General features: G+C 42.8%; 1 protein-coding gene across 1 annotated transcript in view; it reads left to right on the top strand.

The window, feature by feature from the left end:
* The window catches only part of CNTNAP2 (contactin associated protein 2), a gene marked incomplete at its 5' end in the record, with an annotated part of 1159740 nt that overhangs the window by 1069108 nt on the left and 71951 nt on the right, over window positions 1-18681 (top strand). The window contains 2 exons of the mRNA XM_082045698.1: window positions 621-866; window positions 2435-2568. Coding sequence (XP_081901824.1) covers window positions 621-866; window positions 2435-2568 — 380 coding nt within the window. The remainder of the gene's footprint in view (window positions 1-620; window positions 867-2434; window positions 2569-18681) is intronic.

The raw sequence follows: 18681 nt of genomic DNA, 5'->3' as shown, positions 1-18681 counted from the left end.
CCACTGACTCAAGCTCCGTGGTTAATTATATCTCCCATGAGGACATCCAGGTTTTGCAGTGCTCAAGAAAGATTGTGCTAGCAATGGATAACTTTCTAGCATTGTGTCCAGTCCTATTCCAAATCTTCCAGGTGCTGAAACTGTCATCATCCCTTTGTGAAGTCCTTCCTAATTGACTCAGATTTACTTCTCAGAATTGCTGGTTTTTCTTTTACTTTACACTGTTTGCTTACTGTGTCCCTTAAAACTCTCTTCCTTGTATCTCCTTCTTTGGAGCATTATTCACTGCAAGACTTCAATGAGAAAAAAATCTGAAGCATGAATCCTCCAATCTATAGTATTGATATGAGATATAAGCATAGAACTTCTGTGTGACCCAAAGGAAGTCTTTCCTTTGCTCTGTGAATCTAGGCACCTACCAATAAAATGGAGATTGTCCTTTTCATTCTCATTGGAAAATAGTGAGGGTCTTGACCTAAATATTGGGTAAGTGCTTAAATAATGCAGCAGTAGAAACATGCAAGGATTAGTAGTGATCAACTCAGCAGTAGTAAGTTTCATCCAAAAGGTCTCAGCACATTTAATTTCTCCTTTTTTTTTTTCTCTCTCTTATGTTCAAGATGTTGGAGCATTTTTTGAAGAAGGCACATGGCTTCGTTACAATTTCCACTCCCCAGGGACTAGCATAAAGGATTTAGTTAGCCGAACACTTTTGAGTTCTACAGATCCTGAGATCACAGCACCCGACCTCAACTTGAATAAAGAAGAGCTCAGCTTCAGCTTCAGTACCACCAAGTCCCCTTGTGTCCTATTGTACATCAGCTCCTATACCCAAGACTTCATGGCTGTGCTTGTCAAGCCATCTGGTAAGCAACTGCACTGGGCTCTCTCCATTGAAGGTACAATTGATAACACCAATATTCAGCTGAAGCTCTGAACTAATGAGAGTGTCTTTTCACTTTTGTCACATTAAAGTAAAGTATCTAGGGCCAGAACCTGTATTCTGCTGTACTAGATTTTGTACTGATATAACTATTCAATTTAATGGGGTTTCGGTAGCCAACCCTTCTTCTCAAAACAAAATGGAAAAAAAACAAACAAAACCAAACAAAAAACTCCCCTGCTATAACAGTCAGAACCATCCCATGAACTAGCATTATGGAGTGGACAAGTAGGCATCCACATCTAGGCATCTACTGAACATGTAGGCATGCTGAACTCATGACAATATCACCAGTAGTCAGCAGAAAGTGTAATGTGCTGTTCTTCAGAAAATGTGGATACCCACTGAGGTGGCTCTAATATGGATGTAACTTAATATATAAGATCCTAAACATTTTGGTGATGGTTGAAGGTTGGATATAAACCATTTGCTGTTACAGTATTAAAACTATATATGAACTGAATATACTTTGATTCCAAATACTGCCTTGGTGCTCCATGAAAATCATAATTAGGATGATTTTACTACCATTCTGTTTTATGTTATAAGTTAATATGAGTGTTAATATGTATAAGTTAATATGAGAAAGAAGATCCAGGAAAGAAGTCCCATGTCAGATATCTAAACTGCTCATTTGGGCAGAATATTTCCAGTTTTGATAAACAATAGAGTCTGAATTTCCCTTTTCAATCATCCTTCCTTTTTATCAAGTATTAAAATTTGTTATGAAGAGCAGACACTTCACATTTGTTTAGAAAAGAAAAAGCTGTCTGGCAGTGTGTAATGAATATCAGTTAACCGCTTTTGACTATACTTTTCTAACAACATAACCTGAGATTTTAATTTCACCATATGTGTATGGTGATGTATGTAATGTAATGAATAGCAATTAACCAGTTTTGACTATACTTTTCTAACAACATAACCTGAGATTTTAATTTCACCATATATTATTAAATTTCCATAAAAGTCCAGATGGTCACCTGTCAATCACAATTAAATGTGAGAGCAAGAAAGTCTCACGCAGATTATGTGTCAGTGTTAATTAGTTGTAGTTTTGCCTTTATTCAATGCATATGAATCGTTTATTCTTTAGAAAACCATGCTTTGTATAACTCCAAAGAATTTTACTGCAACAAGGCTAATAATCTCCACAATAAAGTTCTACTTGATGTGTGCAAATTTGTATGAATCGTCTATATTGTTCAAGGCATAGTTCCGATTTGTTTGGTTTGCAATCTGGAATTGTTTACAAACTCTTCGGTTTTGCAATGCTGATCATTGTCACACTTCTAGGTTATAAACTATAAAGTTTTGAGCCCAGTAACTTTATAGTTTCAAACACTAGCCCTTCTCCTACTGCAGAGACCAGCTCTGAAAGCAATTTAAGTGTAAAAGTATAACAGTTTTCTGTGAAGATAAGAGAGGGGGAAATAACTGGTGAATAAAGATCAAAATACCTGAGTGTGCTTTTTACATTTCTTTCACTAGGGCATCTGCAAATTCGGTACAGCCTAGGAGGCACCAAAGAGCCATATAACATCGATGTCGACCACAGAAACATGGCTAATGGACAGCCCCATACTGTTAACATCACACGGAATGCATGGGACATAGCACTGCAGGTAAGCCATAGGTTCTCTGTTTCTGTTCCTTGTAGCTTGTACCATTTTGTATGTTGATGATCTCCGTCCCTCTGAAGACATGAGCACAATTTAGGAAATAAAAATATAGTAGATAGGATTCCGCTTGTAGTTCACATTCCTAGGAGTTAACAAAAGCTATTCTTTCCCTTATTTCATCAGGTCATGTTGTTCTGAAATCCTCATTCTAGTGTGATGACAGCTGGGCTAATACAGATGTCACTGTAGATGCTCAAGGGCATCAGAGGCATCTGGGCTGATAAATAGCATGGGACTTAAGACAACCTCACACCATTCTTAAGCAGCAGAGCTGGAAGCCAGGAAGGATACCCTACAGCATCTTAAATGGCAGATGAGCCTGATGCACAGAAAACTAAATATCATGCCATAAGTCCTGAGTCTGCAGATATGAATCTCTTTAAATTTAAATTTACCTTGCAGTACAGTGAAATCGGAAGAGCTATTCAACAAAGATGAGCAGATGCTTAAGTGTTTGTGTGACAGGAGTCTGAGACAGAGAGCATTATTGAAGGCACATAGCTCTGGCTTATTTAGGTTTTGGTACAGCACAGGCATGAACTTCATCTCTCTATATCTCAGTTGAGATAGTATAATACTATTTCAATAACTGCAGGGGGTGCAGCAAGAAGCAATCAGTGTTTCCAGGCAGCTTTCTCTCTGTGGTCATTACAGCACTCTGTTTTAGTTCCCTGGTTGTCACATCTGCAAACGTGGTGATTGCAGCATTGTATAAGAACAGTTGTGGTGGCAGGAGAGTGAGGTATATGGGATAGATTATTCTGGATTTGATAGTTCATCAGAAGCAAAAAAAAAAACAATAGCAAATGAAATATAAAAAGGGGAAGTCTCCTTAAGAACCAAGCCAAAAGATGAAAGGTAGCAGCTGTCACAGTATCGTCTCCCTAAAGATTAAAATAGATCTCTGACAGTTATTGTTTCAAGACATCAAAAGGAAAGTTTTTCAGTGGATTATAATGTCATTTGACTGAGGCTTTCAGAACTCAGAATAACACTAGATGCGTTCAAGTAGAATAGTCTTAAAATTATTTGCAAAATTCTAGATAATCTAACAAATATGTACGTGATACATCTGAACATTTTTCAGGCAAAAGCCTGGAAGTTTAGAGGGGTATATATCTATGGGTGCATCTTTCTTGCATGCTGTTTCATTTGCATTTATTTTTCTTACTGCTAAGTGGAAACTAAAGAAGACCTACAGTTAGGTTCCCTTCTCTGTTAAATGCTTCTGTTTGGAGGACAAATGGTGTGTTTCCTGTGGAGTCATAGCTGGCTGATTTAAGCATAGCAAAATAAATAATTTTCTGAAGGGATCAGATGAGATACCTTGCCCAGTTGGAAAATACATACACATTAAGTATCCCAGCCTTGCATTAACTCACATTTGGGGCCCAACAATTTTTTTATGCCAGTGTTTTATGAGACCGCTACCTATCTAGGGCTTTGAAGAGCCAGAAACATTTTGATTAGTGTTGCTCTGCTGGGGTAAGAATTTCTTAGTCTAGTCAGTGTGATTAAAACACAGCTGGCTCATGTAATCAGAAAGCAGATACATTTGAGGCTTATTAAATGAGAAGATCTGTCTGATGCACATGCAATAACAGGGAAAGGAGGGACCCATACAGAGCAAATCCAGAAATCATACCCCTACTGTACCCTGAAACAGAAGATTTCTATGAGGTTTTGTTTATTCTCCATAAGGAAGCTGATTTTGTTACTTATCTGGTTACATTCTGTAAATGAGAGAACTGATATGAACAGAAATGGATCTGTTAAGCAGATTGGTCACTTGAAAATGAGACCTGTATTCATATACTCTTCATGGTGTCTGAAAATATAGAAAATATAAATACAATTTTTCTCACTATCCAGAGGACGAATCATAAAGTATGAGTTTTCTCTTGCAGATCTGAGCAATGAACATTTGAGTAGACTTTTATTTCCTGCTAAATCCTTCTCCAACCTGATGAGCAGCTGGTTTCCTTGCTTTTAAAGAAGACAGCTTGCTTGCCAGGTGCTGTTGCTCACACTTCCACATCTCTACATGGCATATAAGTGTCATAAGAAGGATTTATTTCTCATCAAAGCTTCAATTCAAGAGCACTCAGTTAATATTTTTGAGATCTTAACAGCAAGTTCATACTTAAAACACCTGTCTTTCTAACTTACTGTAATAACTCTGTAGTGCCAGAGAGATTTAAAAAATCTGCAGCCAGGCAATAAATTGCAACCAGTTTTATCATGACTGTCAGGAGTTTCACTTTTATATAAATACAGTAAAAGACTCATTATTGAAGTCTATGAGACCTAACCCAATGTTGGCAGACAGACAACCACTGATTACTTACCTAAAATAGGAGTTACTGTCCAATCAATCAGAATTTGAGGTGAGCTTTGAAATAAACATAGCCACAATATTCTATATCCATAAGGTAACAAACAGGCACAAGGACAAATATTTAGTGGGGATTGTTTTCATCAGAATTACATCCCTGTTCCTAATATATTAAGACAGTCAAGACTAAAGGTGGTAGCAAAGACTTTGTCGAAAGATTTTTACATTGCAGTTTTCTGCATTTACTGACTGCAGACAAATCAATAATTAGTTCTACATTAAATAACAAGCTCCCATTTGTGATGCCAGTGGTTTCTCTAGGATGAGATTAAAGATATACAGCTGATTTAGGTGTAAGGAAAACCAAATGGCATAAATTCAGGGACAAAGGTCTCCTTATTTTCTGTTGTTTCCATGAGGTGGGCAAAATTAAGATTTTCTCATAAGAATTCCAGTCTCTCGCTTCTAGTAAAATACCAGATACTAGTAACCATGGCACACCTCCAAGGTTGCATTAGTTCACCTGTGGCAAGAAAAAGCCCAGACTGACAGATGGGGAATGCATTATCCCAGTAAATGACATTTCAAGAGCTGTGATTTAGGTCACGGAGGGCAAGTTTTACTTTGTTTGACTTCATCAAAAGGTTTCATGCTCCAGCGGGTTATTTTCCATATCACAAAAACCAGATCACTCTTTACTAAGTATGCATGGGTGATTAATGCTATTCACACATCAGTAAAATCTTCTTTACGAAAGCCAAGGACAAAAACTCCCTAGCAGAGGTTCTGATCCAAAGCCCACTGAAGTCAATGAAAGGCCTTCCATTGACTCCAGCAGGCGGCTTTAAATTGTACTTTAAAGAACTGCCATGGTTGCACCCTTAGTGTGGGACTCGTACATCCTGGTTCTGCACATGTCCCTAGAGTAAAATAAGGGTGGAATCTGGATCAGAGACATTTCTACTCTTGCACAAAGTTATATCAGCATGTTGCACAGAAAAAAAAGAGAGGATACAAAAAATTATGTGCTTTAATTTTCAACAAAATAAAGCTGATAGTCAACAGACTTGGACTGGGCCTCTCAGCTTTTGTACTAAGATATTCATGTAGATTCTCAGAAGATCTCCACTTCTTCATACCTGCTTTAAAGCCATTTTTAGGAATGGTTTATAAGCCACAGCTTCTAATGCCTTCTTTGTTCCTGAAAAGGAATAGACCTGACAAACTTCTTCTGGACTCCAGTGTCCCAAACCCTTCCATATACTTTCAGAACGATTGTCAGCAGTCAGTGTACTTCTGCTCAGAAGACCATACGGAAGGACAGCGACAGTTCTCTCTTTCAGGTTTGAACAATATGGAGAATGTGGTAGAGAGGCTATACACAACACCATACATTCACAATGTTAATTACTGACACCATTCAAAGTGACTTAATTATGAGGCTTTGTGGAAATCTTGACCTGAATTCAACTGTTTGCAAGACTGAGAATAATCCAGAAAATGTATTTGTACAGATCTCCATTTTCCAGCTTCATGAGAAGCAAGCAATAGAAACACCCATCTTCTGTGAAAGATAACCAATGAAATATTTGACCCTTAGCCAAATGAAACTAAGAAGAAACAGAATCTTTTGCAAGTCTATTCTCTTGTTTCCATTTTGAAGTCTGCACTACTTGTAAAGAGATCATAGAATCATAAAATAGTTTGGGTTGGAAGGGACATTCAAAGGTCATCTAGTCCACCCCCCATGCAATGAGCAGGGACATCTTCAACTAGATCAGGTTGCTCAGATCCCCATCCAGCCTGGCCTGGAATGTTTCCAGGAATGGGGCATCTACCACCTCTCTGGGCAACCTGTTCAGTACTTTACTACCTCGATTGTAAAAAATTCTTCAGCACGTGTAACCTGAATCTCCCCTTTTTTAGTTCAAAACCATTATGCCTTGTTCTGCCGTAACAAACCCTTCTAAAAAGTCTGTCCATCTTTCTTATAGGCCCCTTTTCAGTACTAAAAGGCTGCAGTAGGGTCTCCCTGGAACCTTCTCCAGGCTGAACAACCCCAACTCTCTCAGCCTGTGCTCATACGAGAGGTGTTCCATCCCTCTGATCATCTTGGTGGTCCTCCTTTGGACCCTCTCCAACAGGTCCATGTCTTTCCTGTACTGAGGGCTCCAGAGCTGGATGCGGTAGAGGGACAGAATCACCTCCATTGACCTGCTGGCCACGCTCCTTTTGATGCCACCCAAAATACAATTGGCCGCCTGGGCTGCAAGTGTGCATTGCTGGCTCATGTCCAATCTTTCATCTACCAGTACTCCCAAGTCCTTCTCAGCAGGGCAGCTCTCAGTCACTTTATCTTCCAGCCTGTATTGATATCAGGGTTTGCCCCAACTCAGGTGCAGGACCTTGCACTTGGCCTTGTTGAACCTCACAAGGTTTGCATGGGTCCACTTCTAGAGCTTGCCCAGGTCCCTCTGGATGGCATCCCGTCCCTCAGGTGTGTCAACCGCATCAATCAGCTTGGTGTCATCTCTGAACTTCCTAAGGGTGCACTTGATCCCACTGTCTATGTCGTTGATGAAGATATTAAACAGTACTGGTCCCAGTATGGACACCTGAGTGACACCACTTGTCACTAGTGTCAATCCAGACATTGTGCTATTGACCACTACTCTCTGGAGGTGACCATCCAGCCAGTTCCTCATTCACCAAACAGTCCACCCATCAAATCCATCTCTCTCCAATTTAGGGAGAAGGATGTTGTGAGGGACCATGTCAAAGGCTCTACAGAAGTCCAAATAGATGCCCCTTTCTTTGTCCACTGATGTAGTTACTCCATTGTAGAAAGCCACAAGGTTGGTCAGGCAGGACTTTCCCTTCGTGGAGCCATGCTAGCTGTCCTGAATCACCTCCCTGTCCTCCATGTGCCTTAGCATAGCTTCTAGAAGGATCTGTTCCATGATCTCGCTAGGCACAGAGCTGAGGCTGACAGGTCGGTAGTTCCCAGGGTCCTCCTTTCTACCCTTCTTAAAAATGGGTGCAATGTTTCCCTTTTTCCCAGTCACCAGGGACTTCACCTGACTGACATAACATTTGTGAACTCCTAGATGCTTAAAAAATGTAAATCCTATGAAGTAAATTCAAAACTAATCTGAAATACAAAATAAAATGGTAAACATAATAGCAATGAAATAAAATGGTAAATATAATAGCAATAAAATAAAATGGGTGAAGTGGAGCAAAGCAGTTTCTACATAATCCCAAGCTTAAATTCAATGAATATATCAAAGATTTTTATAATTATAGATTAAATTTTGGCCTCATTAAAGGGAGTGGGAACTTTGTCATAGACCTCAGTGAGGCTATAATTTCACCTCCTGTCGTTACTGTTGCTGTAGAATCATACGTAACTATCATGTTTCATATGTTTGAAGCCTTAACAGAGTATGATCACTAGAAAGAGATTTTAACTAGCTTTAAATACGTCAAATGACAGAAAATTCACTGTATCCTTTGGCCATGTCTTCCAATGGCTAAGTGCCATTTCTAAACAGAATTTGCACCTAATTTACAGTTTGAATTGTGCAGATTTCAGCATATAAATTCGGAATCTTTTGTCTATGTCTGATAGAGGAAATAATTGTTTGGTGTCAATCAGCATCTTAGTGATGCTGATTAAATAATCTTTTCTTCTTGTCTGTAAGATGCTAAATAAATTTAACTAATTTAGTTTACCATCAGAAGTCTATCATTTTTGAGCTATAAGACAATTTTAGAACTCTTATCTGAAAATTCTCCCATTGAGTCACCTTTTGAAAACCTTTACCCTAGGATTAGACATGGTAATGTTAATTATGGCATAAAAATGATGTAGACGTGCCATCGTTATTAATTTTCTTCATTTTCTGGACAAACATGCTGCCATAGCATCCTTTGGACAGTGCTGTAAATTGTCTAGCCTCGTGATTAATTCGAAGACTGGTTTAACTAGTATTACACTGTCTGGTAGGGAGTGGGAAGTACTGTTCATGATTCAAAAGAAAACAGCTAGACAGTATTTACAAATTCCACAGCAGCTGGCATGAATAAAACATGTTTTAAATACTCAGGACTTTAACCACAGGCAACACATAAACCACAGTTGATATCAACATAACTGTAACACTCTGCTGGTTTTCTAATAATCAGATATATGTATTATATTAAAAGTATATTTAATTAATTTCCAAGCACGTTTTGCTTTAAAGAAAAAAATCATTTGTTCTCTTAATAGTAAAAGCCTTCTTGCAGAAATGAATTATTTTAAATCCCTGCAGATACATGATTTACACTATGTATTACCATTCTGCAATGGCAATGTATTACTCAAAATGCTAGTGCAACAGAAAGGCAAACTCAGACCATATTCTAGAGCAGAGTCATACATTACATCTCCATTTTTAATGCATTAGTACTCAGTTTACCTGTAGCTGCTAAGCTTTTTCTCACACGGAAGTCACAAGAAAATAGTTTTGCTCAGATTTGAAAATAGTGTTTTTTTTCACAAATAAGTGTCAAAGTAGCATTAAAAGATATTGCTATGGGAAATTTTGAAAATAAAACAAAATTTATATTGATATCTCATTTCTATAACCTTAAACTCAATCTGTTTTCTAAAATATTAAGAAATACAGACCCTTATCTTTGCATATTTCTAATTCCCTCCAAGTATAATGATGTTACAGATGTTGCAGAAGACTAGGTGTTCAATTCTCCAAAGAGTCTGGAAACAACAGCAAGAAACAGCAGAACAGAATTTTAATCATATGTATCAGAATCAGAAATGAATGAATTATTCATTAATAATTTTCTTACTTGTTGTTTTCTGCTCATAGGATGTCCATGAGCCCCTAGCAGGTTTGTTGGTTTTTTTTATCCTTCTCTGAATTTACTCAACTTCTTTATTTTACAGTGTGACTTACAATCTTTCAGGTAAAGACAGCAATACACATAGGCAGGAAGCTCATAAATGACCCATTTCTACTTCCCCGTGGTGCATGATGGAGTCAGTCAGTGGCCTCTGCCAAGACAAGTCAGCACATCCTCACTGAACCCCAGCTGGCTGAAAGTCAGACAAAACATTTTCATAAACAAGAAGCCCTGTCATTCATCAGTCAATGAGAGGGTGGAATATCCTTAGCCTGAAAATCAGAACAAGGATTCAGATCTTTCTCTTACTGGCAGATACGCAGTGGGGAAAATGATCCATAGAGCCATGTGTGGGGGTAGCACCGTACTCTGTGGTTTCATGGTTGTAAAAGCTGAACCTGCTGCCTTCCGTGTAGCTGTAGAGGAGGAGCAGGGGCAGATGCTGAAGCACACATCTTTACAAAAGTTTTACCCTCTCTCTGCATCACCTGAGATAGTTTCAAGCCTTGAGGCCTTTTGAAACAATATTCTTCTTGGCTTCCTGTTCTGTAAAACCACTCCATAGGAGAGGGACTCTTTTACATATCCATCCTTCTCACACCTTTTCAGCAGAGTCTGTATTGCACAATTCAGAGGAACTTTCCAGTTGTCCCAAACTTTGGCCATGTCTGGGCCACATATTGTGATAAGACCCAGAAGTGGACCTCACTCTATATCCCCATATCCCTTGAAAATAAACCTAGGGCATTCAGGGCACAAGGGAGTGTGGTGCAGACTAATAGCTCCCCAGTCAGCATGTCAGAGCAGAACAAAGGTCTGGAGGGCATATCAGCAGGCTTTTCTGCCTCACAGTATGTGCTACATGCATTGGCTGACGTTAAGACTACTTCTTTCTTCTATAATATATTTACAGTGATGAATGTGTGCGTTCTCCTTGGCCTATATGATTTCTTGTTTGGAAACAATTTTTATTGGAATTAAAGAAACAAAGAAAGAACAAAAGAACCATTAAGTATTTTCAGAGTCTAACATAAAGCATAAAAAAGTCAAAAATTAACACGAAACAAGTGCTTTCCATTATATGCTAGCGCACATCAGACAAATTAATGTCCTGTGAAAGTCATCTTTAGGTACCTGTGGTAGATCTCTTGAATAACTTGTACAGGTAACTTGTAATACAATGTACTATTGCTTCTGTTAACATTTGTTGTAATTCATCTATTAAAGAGACCAATAAAAAGTCAACAGATATGTGAAAGAAGAATCAGAAAATTCTTTCAATTCAAGGCAGCCAGACTAAATAGTGACCTTTTGCTTAGTAGTGCTTCTGTTGCTTTTTGAGTTATGTATCTACATTTCCATTTAAATTTTATCCAAATGTTTGTATTTTGTTAAGTGAGGCAAATCATCGCTGATATTATTTATCAGAGCAAGAGCAGCTTCAGGAAAATATACAAGCCTATTGCACATAAGGGATTCAAGTTTTTAAACAGGGGAAAAAAAACAAACCAAAACAAAATAAAACAACAACAACAAAAACCTTCAGAATTTTTTTTCTGCAATGTATGTTTTTGCTGAGTATTTCATGTTGATCACATTTCTAATTTTAATCCCTGCAAAAAACAAAAAAAGATACTTTATCATAAAAGACTGCAGTTTACATTCATATAAAAATACTGCAAAAGGCTAAATCAGTTCATTAAATTGACAAAACATATTTGGAATTGTTCCTAAAACAGTATTACCTATACCTGTATAGAAATTTCATCTGAAGAGCTGAAAGCACAATGCAAACCTTAAGTTTGCCTTACATCATGCCGGTGAGGTATATGCCTTCTCCTGTGTTCCAGATGAGCAATGAGGTTGCAAGTCTGTGATAGTATAATCCAGCAAAAAATGTCGGATTTATGCTCCTGCCTTCTTCTCTGAATCCACTGTTCATTTACAGCCTCTGATCTGATCAACAATAACCTGGGTCAAGGACCTAACCTGGTAGAAAAACATAGGCAAAGCACTAGTGCCACACTAAGGAAGGAACTGAACTGCAGTAAAACAAACTGGGCAACAAACAGGAGGGGCTGGAAGCCATTGTGCAGCAGAAAAACTGCTATGTAGTTGCCATCACAGAAACATGGTGGGATGACTCCCACAACTGGGGTGCTGCATTGGATGGCTATGAGCTCTTCAGAAGGGACAGGCAAGGAAGGAGCCCTGTATGTTAGGGAGTGTTTTGATTGTCTGGAGCTTGATGAGGGTGATGATAGGGTTGAGTGTTTATAGGTAAGAACCAAGGGGAAGGCCAACAAGGTGGATATCCTGGTGGGAGTCTGTTACAGACCAGTCAACCAGGATGAAGAGGCAGATTAAGTATCCTGCAGGCAGCTGGGAGGAATCTCACAATCGCTAACTCTTGTTCTCGTGGAGGACTTAAACTTCCCATATGTCTGCTGGAAATACAACAAAGCAGAAGCAGTGTAGGAGGTTCCTGGAGTGTATGGAAGACAACTTCCTGACACAGCTGGTCAGAGAGCCAACTAGGCAAGGCACCTCACTGGACCTGTTGTTTGTGAATAGAGAAGGACTCCTGGGTAACACATCATCTGGAGGTCACCTTGGGCATAGCGATCGTTAAATGATCATTTTCTATTCATGGAGAAGTAAGGAGGGTGATCAGCAGAGCTGCTACTTTGGACTTCCAAAGCGCAGACTTTGATCTGTTTAGGAGGCTGGTTGGCAGAGTCCCTTGGGAGGTGGTTCTGAAGGGCAAAGGAGTCCAGGAAGGCTGGTGGCTCTTCAAGAAGGAAATCTTAGAGGCACAGGAGCAGGCTGTCCCCGTGTGCCTAAAGACTCGCTGGAGGAGAAGAAGACCGGGCCTGGCTGAACAGAGAGTTTTGGCTGGAGCTTGGGAATAAAAAGAGAATTTACAACCTTTGGAAGAAGGAACAGGCTTATTAAGAGGACCACAAGGATGCAGTGAAATTATCACAGAATCACAGAATGTTATGGATTGGAAGGGACTTCAAAAAATGATCTAGTCCAATTCCCCTGCTGGAGCAGGAACACCTAGATGAAGTTACACAGAAAGGCATTCAGACGGGTTTTGAATGTCTCCAGAGAGGGAGACTCTACAACCTCCCTAGGCAGTCTGTTCCAGTGCTCTGTCTCCCTCACCGTGAAGAAGTTTCTTCTCATATTTAAATGGAACCTCCTATGTACCAGTTTGCACCCATTGCCCCTTGTCTTATCATAATGGGTTGTCACTGAGGAAAGCCTGGCTCCATCCTCCTGACACTCACCCTTTACATATTTATAAACATTAATGAAGTCACCCCTCAGTCTCCTCTTCTCCAAGCTAAAGAGACCCAGCTCCCTCAGCCTTTCCTCATAAGGAAGTTGTTCCACTCCCATGATTAACATCTTCATGGCTCTGCACTGGACTCTCTCCAGCAGTTCCCTGTCCTTCTTGAACTGAGGGGTCCAGAACTGGACACAATATTCCAGATGCAGTCTCACCAGGGCAGAGTAGAGGGGGAGGAGAACCTCTCTCGACCTACTAACCACCCCCCTTCCAATACACCCCAGGATGCCATTGGCCTTCCTGGCCACAGGGCACAGTGCTGGCTCATGGTCATCCTGCTGTCCACCAGGACCTCCAGGTCACTTTCCCCTACACTGCTCTCCGACAGGTCATTCCCCAACTTAGACTGGAACCTGGGGTTGTTCCTACCCAGATGCAAGACTCTACACTTGCCCTTGCTATATTTCATTAAATTTTTCCCTGCTCAACTCTCCAGCCTGTCCAGGTCTCGCTGGATGGCAGCACAGCCTTCTGGCGTGTCAGCCACTCCTCCCAGTTCAGTGTCATCAGCAATCTTCCTGACAGTGCACTCTATTCACTCATCCAAGTCATTGATGAATATATTGAATAGTACTGGTCCCAGTACCAACCCTTGAAGGACTCCACTAGATACAAGCCTCCAACTAGACTCCACACCATTGACCATGACTCTCTGGCTTCTTTCCTTCAGCCAGTTCACAGTCCACTTCGCTACCTGATCATCCAGACCACACTTCCTCAGTTTAGCTGCGAGGATGCTGTGGAAGACAGTGTCAAATACTTTACTGAAATCAAAACAGACCACATCCACTGCTTTCCCATCATCTATCCACCCGGTTATGTCTTGATAAAAGGCTATGAGGTTGGTTAACCCTGACTTCCCCTTGGTGAGGCCATGTTGGCTGCCCCTAATGACCCTCTTATCCTTGATATGCCTTGAAACAGTGCCGCGGATAAGTTGTTCCATCACCTTTACAGGGACAAAGGTGAGGCTGACTGGTCCATAGTTACCCGGATCCTCCTTCTTGCCCTATTTGAAGACTGGAGTGACATTTGCTTTCCTCCAGTCCTCAGGCACCTCTCCCGTTCCCCACAACCTACCAAAGATGATGGAGAGTGGCCTAGCAATGACTTCAGCCAGCGCCCTTAGCACCCATGGGTGCATCCCATCTGGACCCATGGATTTATGGATGTCCAGGTTGCTTAACTGGTCTCTAACCCAGTCCTCATCAACCAAGGCAGACTCTTCCATTGTCCTGACTTCCTCTGGGGCCTCAGGGGTATGGGACTCCTCAGAACAGCCTCCGGCAGAGTAGACAGAGACAAAGAAGGCATCCAGTAACTCTGCCTTCTCTGTATCTTCTGTCACCAAGGCACCCACCTCATTCATCAGTGGGCCTACATTGCCTCTGGTGTTAGTTTTATCTGTCATGTATTTGAAGAAGCTCTTTCTGTTGTCCTTGACCACACTCGCAAAGTTTAATTCTAAGGAGGCCTTAGCTTTCCTAGTTGCCTCCCTACACCCTCTGACAACAGCCTTATATTCTTCCCACGTGGCCAGCCCCTCCTTCCATGATCTATAAAGTCTCCTCTTCCACTTGAGTTTGCCCAGCAGTTTAACCAGCCCTGTTTAACCAAGCAGGTATCCTGGCTCACTTTCTTCACTTCCTTGAGCTTGGTAGAAGCAGTCTTTGTATGCTAACCAATTATCTTGGGCCCCCTTACCTTCAAGTACCCTGTCCCATGGGATTTCCCCTAGAAATCGCTTGAAAAGGCCAAAGTTAGCCCTGCTAAAGTCCAGGGTTGCAATTCTGCTTGCTATTCTGTTCCTGCCACACGTGAGATCCTGAACTCCACCATCTCATGGTCGCTGCAACCAAGAGGCAGGCCTCAACCTTTACTGTTTCAACCAGACCCTCCTTGTTAGTGAGGATGAGATCCAGCAGCATTCCTCTCCTAGTTGGCTCATCCACCATTTGCATCAGGGAGTTATCATCAATGCATTGGAGGAACCTCCTGGACTGTGGCTGGCTGGCTGAGTAGTCCTTCCAGCAAATGCCAGGGTAGTTAAAATCATGCATGATAACCAGGGACTCTAATTGCGAGGCTGCTCTCAGCTTCCTGTAGAAGGCTTCATCAACTTCCTCACCCTCATCTGGTGGCCTGTAATAGACACACACAACAGTATCACCCCTGCCAGCCTGCCCCTTAATTCTCACCCACAGATTCTCAACTCACTCCTCATCCATGCCTGGACAATACTCAATACATTGTAGTTGCTCTCTCACGCAAAGAGCAACTCCACCACGTCTTCTTGCTGGCCTGCCTTTCCTGAGATGGACATAGCCATCCATGACCACGTTCCAGTCATGTGAACTGTCCCACCATGTCTCTGTAATTGCCACCAGATCATAATCTCCTGAGCAAACACAGGTTTCTAACTCCTCCTGTTTATTCCCCATGCTGTGTGCATTGGTGTACAGGCATTTCAGACAGCAAGCTGAGCACACTGATTTCACCCTAGGGGTGTGGGAGGCCTTCTGGTCTTCATCAATTCTAGAGTGCTGCCCCACTGATGCAAGCCCAGCTACAGCCCCATCCCCTTTCAAATCTAGTTTAAAGCTCTCCAAATGAGTCCTGCTAATTCCTGTCCCAGCATCCTTTTGCCCTGTGAGATAAACCTTTCCCATGTATTACTGTCCAGACTGGTGTGTTATAAAACCAGCCATTATCAAAGAACCCAAAGCCCTGTCTGGAGCACCAGACTCGTAGCCAAGCATTTGTGCACTGCATTCTTCTATTCTGTCCCACGTTATCACCCAAAAATGGAAGGAGGGAAGAGAAAATAAGTTGTGCCCCAGACTGTTTCACCAACTGTCCCAAGGCCGTGAAGTCTTTCTTCATTCCCCTCAGACTACGGGATGCAGCTTCCTCCCCACCTGTCTGGAAGATCAGTTTTGGGTCATAGTCTGTCGAGTGCACCAGGTTGGGGAGTGCCCTGGTGATGTCCCTGATCCAGGCTCCAGGTGGACTGCACACTTCCCTATGATGAAGGTCAACTCTGCATATTGGGCCCTCTGTTCCTCTCAGAAGGGAATCACCCACTACAATTATCCTTCTTTCTTTCTCATCCGAGGCAGACTTGAGGTGTGGAGTCAACTACTTCTTCCTTTGCGACCTCATAGTTGGGCCTTCCACCACATCCTCACCTACCTCTCCTTCAAGATCCAGGCCCTCAAACCTATTACGGAGGGGTACCTGGGGAAGCAAGGCAGGTAGGGAGGGGGGTTGCCTGTGATGCTGAACTGGGACTTGCTTCCAACCCTCCTCGTCTTTTTGGTCCCCTACCGCTGCCTGACAGCCACAGGTCAGGGGATGCCTCAGGTCTCCTCCATCTGTCTGACAGGGTGGGGAGTCCATCCACCTTTTGGGAGGTATCTCCCTGGCACCTTTCTGGCTGGCATGCTAGGGAGTTACTCCACCAGTCAATCTCCTTCTCACACTCCCTGATGGTCCTCAGTCTCTCAACCTCCTCCATCAGTTCCACCACCATGCTGAGCAGATCTCACACCTGCTCACACCTCACGCAGGTGGAATGCTGCCTCCCTCCCCTGGCAGCAGCAGCCTCTGGCACTCCCTGCAGCCAGAGACCTGAACAGACACAGATCGGGGCAGGGCCTCCATCTGGGTCCCCACAGTCCTTTTGGGGCAAGCTGTCTGTCTGGAGGAGACTATGGAAAACTGCAGTCTGGGAGACTGCCAACAGGTGAGATGGTCTATGGAGCAAGGAGGGACAGAACCTCTGCACCTGCCGCACGAGCTCCCACAGCCGCTGCTGCAGCACAGTGTGGGTGGTACTCACAGCTTCACACGCTGGTCTCACCTCCCAGCGCCTCGTGGGCAGCGACGTGTCCCTGCCCTCCCTGAGGCTGTTTCAGGGCTGGGGGCGGGGCTGTGATTGTTGTTACCCTGGCAACGCCCACGCCACGTCAGCCGCTGTCACAAGCCGCCGTTCCACAAGTCGCTGGGGCTCTGGCTCCGCCGGCTCCGACCAGCTGACCTCGGGGACTGAGTGCTAGTTCTGGGTTTCGACCGGTTTTAAATCTCCCACTGTTACCCTGGCAATGCCCACGCCACGTCAGCTGCTCTCTCGAGAGCTGCCGGGAGAAAATTAGAAGGGCCACAGCCCAGCTAGAGATGGACCTGGCTACTGCTCTAAGAGGGAACAAAAAATGCTTTTGTAAGTAAATCACCAACAAAAGGAGAGCTAAGGAGAATCTCCGCCCTCTCGTGGCTGTGGGAGGAAGCATAGTGACAGAGGATAAGGGAAAGGCTGAGGTACTAAATGCCTTCTTTGCCTCAGTGTTTAATAGTAAGACCAGTTGTGCTCCAGGTACCCAGACCCCTGAGCCAGAAGACAGGGATGGGGAGCAGAATGAAGCCCCAATAATCCAAGGGGAAATGGTTGACAATCTGCTACACCACTTGGACACTCACAAGTCTATGGGGCCGGATGGGATCCCAGCTGACTGGAAGTTGGCAAATGTGACAGCCAGGTACACGAAAGGTCAGAAAGAGGATCCGGAAAATTACAGACCTGTCAGTCTGACCTTGGTGCCAGGGAAGGTCACGGAACAGATAGATCATCCTTGGTGCCATTACACAACACATACAAGAGAAACAAGCAGTCAGGTCCAGTCAGCATGGATTTATGAAAGGCAGGTCCTGTTTGACCAACCTGATCTCCTTCTATGACAAGATGACCCACTTAGTTGATGAGGGAAAGGCTGTGGATGTTGTGTACCTAGACTTCAGTAAAGCCTTTGACACCATATCCCACAGCATTCTAGAGAAACTGGCAGCTGATGGCATGAATGGGTGTACTCTTTGCTGGGACCAAAGAGTTGTGTTGAACGGAGTCAAATCCAGTTGGTAGTCAGTCATGAGTGGTGTTCCCCAGGGTTCAGTATTGGGATCAGTTCTGTTTAATATATTTATCAATGATCTGGATGAGGGGATTCAGTGCACCCTTAGTAAGTTTGCAGGTGACACCATGTTAGGTGGGAATGTTGATCTGCTGGAGGGCAGGAAGGCTCTACAGAGGGATCTGGACAGGCTGGATCATTCCGCTGAGGCCAATTGTATGAGGTTTAACAAGGCCAAGTGCCATGTCCTGCACTTGGGTCACAACAACCCCATGCAACACTATGGGCTCAGGGAATAGTGGCTGGAAAGCTGCCTGGTGGAAAAGGATCTGGGGGTGTTGATTGACAGCCAGCTGAATATGAGCCAGTAGTGTGCCCAGGTGGCCAAAAAAGCCAACAGCATCCTGACGTGCATCAACAATAGTGTGGCCAGCAGGACTAGGGTTAGGCTGCACCTCAAATACTGTGTTCAGTTTTGGGCCCCTCACTATAGAAAAGACATTGAGGTGCTAGAGAGAGTTCAGAGGAGGGTCACAAGGCTGGTGAGGGGT

The sequence above is a fragment of the Streptopelia decaocto genome (assembly GCF_964273445.1).
Source record: "Streptopelia decaocto genome assembly, chromosome: 2".
Taxonomy (NCBI): Eukaryota; Metazoa; Chordata; class Aves; order Columbiformes; family Columbidae; genus Streptopelia; species Streptopelia decaocto.
This window is presented reverse-complemented; position numbering and strand designations above follow the sequence as displayed.